The 6089-nt window shown below is 41.9% G+C and overlaps 1 protein-coding gene across 1 annotated transcript in view; it reads right to left on the bottom strand.

The window, feature by feature from the left end:
• The window catches only part of LOC147437226 (uncharacterized), a 35539-nt gene extending 34276 nt beyond the window's left edge, over positions 1-1263 (bottom strand). Inside the window, exons 1-3 of the mRNA XM_086486812.1 lie at positions 1130-1263; positions 959-1038; positions 628-881 (exon numbers count right to left, since the gene is read on the bottom strand). Of these exons, the coding sequence (XP_086342938.1) occupies positions 628-881; positions 959-1038; positions 1130-1147 (352 nt within the window). The 5' untranslated portion in view covers positions 1148-1263. The remainder of the gene's footprint in view (positions 1-627; positions 882-958; positions 1039-1129) is intronic.
• Positions 1264-6089: the final 4826 nt, after the last annotated feature.

Genomic DNA, 6089 nt, shown 5'->3' on the forward strand with positions numbered 1-6089 from the left:
AATGGGCTGAACCTTAGGGTCTTTTCAGCCCATTGGTGCACATTACTCTTTTGCAGATGGCCCCCCTTTTGGATCCCTATTTTCCCTCCTTTGGATCCCTACTGTGGCTGGTCTGCTAGCTTAACCAATATTCTAGCTTTTTCTCCCCTGGCACTTCCCCATATTAAATGATAAGTTTAACATGAGCAAATCATTTAGGAGAATTAGATATTGATTATTATAACAGTTAATCAATCTACTTAAGGTTTGCTACTTTCATTAGTATTAATCTCTCTCTTTAATCTCCTTGTAATTAAATCTCTCATCGTATTACGAACGGCTCACTAACGTTTCCGCCATAACGCCATTCCCAACACCCGAGCCCGCATCCATTTCGGCGTGGCACACAATACCAAAGGACTGGCATACCATATTACCAATCCACACTATAGCTTGGGAAATTAGCACTACCCCCACAGTGTGTGGCGGTCAAACAAGATGCATCACAAAAAAGCGCACAACAAGCCCATGTATTTACAAGTAAAATGTTCGTTTAGCACAACCACTCAAAAGAATAATTCTACAAGGAAGAAGCTAAAACATGGAAACTGACTGCATTCCCCTCAGTTACAGATTAAAAGAGCTCACCAAGAGTTTCAAGCTCATCGGTCATAGGTGCCCGAGACCCCACGGCAAAGCTGAGACCACTTGGCTTCTTGCAAGCATCCGGAGCAGGCATTTTGCACTGGGGTTCAGGCAGAAGGATATCATCTAAAGATTCACCAATGTGGGTTACTTGCTTGTGCACGTTGTCCTGCACTACCCTTTGCTGCTCTTCTGATGACAGCTTAACGCCAAGTTCACCTAGTGCATCCAGGCTTTCAGATCCTTGTCTGTGGTAGCTGAAGAGAATTCAAAATGAGGTTTAGGATGGGGTGGCAAGAAAAGAAATGTGGCAATGAAAACAGCAAATAAGTACCTCGTGAGCAAGAAAAGGCGGTGTATATCTATTTCAAACTGCATCTTACGGCGGTCCACCCCACGAAAGGCTTCCCATATCTGATTAAACAGCGAAAAAAAAAAAACAAGAGTCGGTGTTACTTGTTTCTATCTGACGACTTGATTCCATTTTCTGACTGCTACAACTTGCCTTGCGCAAGGTCGCCATGAAACCTCGGTACTAAACCTATCCTTAACCCCCTGTTTGAATTTTTCTCAACAGTTGGTAAGTTCAATCCCCAGGGGCCTTCTAAAGGCCAGCCAGGGTTTATTTGAACCCATGGGTGTTTAGAATATGCATTAAGAGCCGGGTCTCGCTATGCACTAATACTATTTGTGAGATTTATTTGATATTCTAAGACCCGTTTCAGGCAAGATGATGGAAGTTTTGTGCATAAGGGCGTCAAGACTACGTGGCGAGAATTGGTTCGTTGTAGCAGAGGTTGTCTTCCTCCGAGCCCGCCATTTTTCTTCCGACCCCCCCCCCCCCCCCCCCGAAGAGTTGTTGGCCTCTCTCAACCTCTCTATTTTTTTTTCTCTTCCTCCTCCAGCAGACTTGTGCCAAGCTTTTCTTCCTCCACACTTGTCTAAACCCAAGCTAAAACAGTGGTTATCCCCACGACCTGAGTGATTTTAAGGGTATGAAGGAGACGGTTTCCTCAAAAATCAAAAAGCTACTAGTAGTACATTGGAATTCCTTTGTATTAAGAGTTGAAATGGGTTGAAAAGCCAAGCGCTCTTGATATGTACCCAAGTTGTTAGATTCTGCTTCTTCCATCATATCTAGAAGGCCCATAACGGCCGAGTGTTTGTTCAGGATCTCTCGGTAGCCAGCTACTCAGAGATCATCCAAGAAAGCAAGGAACTAAATTATTGGGATTGGAAAAAGAAAGATCTCAGATGAGTGGAATAGGGTAACTATCACCGTCAGGTCTATGACGTTTTGATGTATACGAGGTTGGGGCTCCTTGAGAAAAGCCTGGTCATCAGCCTCCTTTGGAATGTATTTGACCATAGCTCAATTTGAGCATGGTGCTAATGTAATGATTTTGTCTTATTAATATAAACTCTCACATATTTATATGCATTTCCTAACGGCTTCAAAACAAGGATATCCCTACACGGCCACTACTCATTGCTACCATATACATGTGTGTGGTAGTGATATCCCTACACGGCCACTACTCGTTGCTACCATATACATGTGGTAGTGATGTGTGTGAACACACTTAGGACCACCGAGGCATTTTTTCCCTCACTAGGAGGTTTTTTCCCCTGTGCATTGTATATACGCCCATCATTTCTATGGCTATCTATCTTTTTCTTGCACGCTAAGTAATACACACTTTGTTGTGTGCTTTGAGCTTTCTTCGTCTTCTCCAAGCTGTGTGTTTTCCTGCAACGCTAATTCCAACAATTGGTATCAGAGCTGGTTGCATCCTCCCAGGCTTAGTCGCCAGCAACTCCAACACACGCCTGCTCACTTGCTCATATTTTTTATTTGGGCTCATTTCGAACTCTGTTTCCACTACAGGCAGTACTGCACAGGCTATTTTGTCATTTTGTGCAAAAAATTTGTCAGTGTTATTTTCTACATAACAGATCTCTTACGGTCTTCTATGGTTTGTGCTATATAGCACGTGTTGTTCCCGCTTTTCTTCTCCTCTTTTTGGGCAGTTTTCACATCAGGTACAGTATATACCATGACTAACAACAACACAGATGTGTTCAAGATGTTTGCTACTGAGAATAGATTGGATGGGGACAATTACCCTATGTGGGCTTATATGATGCAACTTGTTCTTGTGTCGAAGGTCGTTTGGAACATTGTGCAGGGCATTGATGTACGTCCTGGTTCTGAGGATAAAGGCGATGTTGAGGATGTTGCAAGTCTTGCTGCAAGGATTTCTTCTATTAGAGTTCTTTTGCCTACAACTGAGCAAGCTTGTTTGGGACATAAAAGATGCACTGGCCCATGCATTGATTGTGTTGTCTGTGAAGCGCACTATTACTCCCCACATTCCTTCAACGAAATCTGCAAAACAGGCTTGGGATATTTTTGTTGGTCTTTATGCAAGTTGCAATGAGGCAAAAATTGCATTGTTGCGTAAAGAGCTGGAGTCGAAGATTATGCATGAGGAAGATGACATGGACACTTTCCTTGTTGGTGTCAAGGATACCAATGAGCAACTTATTTCCGCAGGTGAAGTCATTTCTGACAGTTCCCTTCTGTAATTTGTTATTGATGCCTTGCCAGATTCTTACCAGACTTTTGCTAGTACTTGGAGACTTATGACCCAAGGAAATCCCGAAGTTGTCAAGTTTGACGCATTGTGTACATTGTTGTTGCAAGAGTCACGTTTCAGAAAGGGACTAGACAGCGTGCAGTTGAACATGCCTTTATTGCTGCTCAAAGAAAAGGTGGTAACAGCAATGTAGCCACTTCTCATGGTTCTTTTGCGAGTGGTAAATCATCTACTCCTAATGCTTCTGTTGGCAAAAATTCTATGGGAATCTTGGCGATAAGGGTAAAAAGAAGATGTGTTGCCATTATTGTAAAGCTAATGATCACTTAATTAAGCAGTGTCCTAAGTTGAAGGCCAAAGAGGCTAAGAAGAAAGAAGGTGGTCCCACTGCAAATGTTGGTTCCACTACAAATGCAGGTATTGTTGAGTCTTCTGTGAAAGGAGACTGTGATGCTGATGTTGATGCAGAATGGGCTTTTAGTGCAGAGTGTACCTATAATCCTATTGTCCATGATGCATGCATATCATTTGCTGCAGATTCACATGTGTGGTATATTTGACAGTGGTGATACAAAGCACATTACCTCACATCATGATTCGTTCACCTCTCTTGAGTATGTCCCTCATGGGAATTCAGTTACTTGTGCCAACAATGCCTCTTATCCAGTTCAGGGAGTTGGAAAGATTGTGCTTACTGTTGCAAATGGCAGTTATTTCACACTTGTTGATGCACTATATGTACCTGGGATCAAGAAGATTCTTTTGTCTGTATCTACACTTTCTAGACTTGGCTATTTTAGATGCAAAACTTTGGCATGCACATTTTGGACATCTGAATTTTCCAAGTTTGCTACGTTTGCAAAAATCTGATATGGTTGCTTCTTTGCCGCCTCCCTTGAAGCACCTGTCAAACATGTTTGTGAAGGCTGTATTTTGGATAAGATGCAGCGTTCAAAGTTTCCAAAGGATGGTTCAGTTAGAGCCACATACAAGTTGCAGCTTGTGCATAGTGATGTTTGTGGGCCCATGCAAACTCTATCCTTGGGCAATTATCTTTACTTCATGACTTTCATTGATGATTACTCTAGGCATGCATGGGTATATCCGCTTAAAGTGAAGTTCGAAGTGTGTATGTGCTTCAAACAATTTCTGGCTATGGCTAAAAATGTCTTGAAATGTATTATGGGCACCCTCCGTTCCGATCGAGGGGGGGAGTATATGTCTCATGAATTTAATGCATTTTTGGCTAGTCGTGGGATAAAACACCAATGTAAAGTGCCTTATACGCCTCATCAAAATGGTGTTGCTGAGAGGAAAAATAGGTCACTTACGAAAATGGCATGGTGTATGGTCAAAAGTCAAGCTTTGCCGCAGTCGTTTTGGCTTGAGGCCATCATGTGTTCCACTTATGTACTAAACAGGTGTCCTACAAAATCTTTGTAGTCTATTACTCCATATGAAGCATGGCATGATAGAAAGCCTTCTATTGAGCACATGCGTGTTTTTGGTTGTTTGGCATATGCTTTGGTGCCACAAACACAGCGCAGGAAATTGGATGATAAGGTTGTCAAATGTATTTTTGTTGGTTACAGTGCTGAAAGCAAAGGTTACAGGTTGTATCATCCGCAAACAAAGCGTATCTTGGTCTCACGCAATGTTGTGTTTGTGGAAGATTATGTTCGGTCCTTGTCGTCATGTACTAGAGACAGTAATGTAAGCTCACAAGACATATATGACACTTTGTTGCCTCTTTTTAGTGGTGGAAATTCAAATGTAAATTCCAATGAGGCAAATGTACAGCCAATGGGGTTTCTAAAAATGTTACAGATTGGCCTATTACTAATGCAGATGTATATGATGTACTTGATGAGGAAAGGGCTGAGAATGAGCAGGCTAGAGGTATGCCTAAATGGCTAGTGCATATTTTGTGTGACAGTAAATTGGATGCACCTTTGTCTAGTCGTACTCGTTCAGGTTCCCGCCATGTATCTTATGCATCAGATTGTTATGATTTGGTTGTGTCTAGCTTACATGATGTTGAGGAGCCTCTGTCTCTTGATGAAGCACATAATTCAAAAAATTGGATGGCTACCATGCAATCAGAATATGATGCACTTATAAAAAATGACACACGGACTTTATGTGATTTGCCTCATGGCAAAAAGGCCATTGGTATGAAGTGGGTTTACAAGTTGAAACACAAGCCGGATGGTGAGATTGATCACTATAAGGCTTGACTTGTTGCAAAATGTTATGCACAAAAAAAAGGCTTAGATTATGAAGTGACTTTTGCACTCACTTGTCGTATGACTACTGTGCGTTTTCTATGTGCATTGGCAGCTCATTTTGGTTGGGATGTACATCAGTCAAACATTGTTACTGCCAGGGCTTTCATTAACATAATCGCGATCGTGTGATTACGTTAATAACTCTAGTATTTACACAAGAAAATCACGTGATCATGTTAATTGTTAATGTGACTTTGATTATGACCTGCAAAAAGCCATAGAGCCAGTTAGCCCTCCGACCTTTTCATTTTTCCTTGCGGGGTCCGCCGAGCTTTTACATTTTCCCGGTGGGCCAGTCGGGTAATTATATATACCCGGCGAGCCCGCCAGGAAAATGTAAAAGCCCGACAAGAGTAATTATGTATAGTAAACAATGCTAATCGCGGTCCTTTAGCTAGGCAGATCCTTGGGGAGTGTATCCGAGTACCGGGTATAGTCATCTCCTTGTGAATTGACCTAAGGTTACAGAGTCACAGGTCCTTTTTTTGGGCCGAATGTGATTCTTAATTCGGTAACCACTTCTAAATTTTTTTAATTCTTTTACCAACATAAAGGTACAAAACCAAAACAATTGAAA

Source organism: Adiantum capillus-veneris, chromosome 17, assembly GCF_014529385.1.
Source record: "Adiantum capillus-veneris isolate H3 chromosome 17, ASM1452938v2, whole genome shotgun sequence".
NCBI classification, from domain to species: Eukaryota; Viridiplantae; Streptophyta; class Polypodiopsida; order Polypodiales; family Pteridaceae; genus Adiantum; species Adiantum capillus-veneris.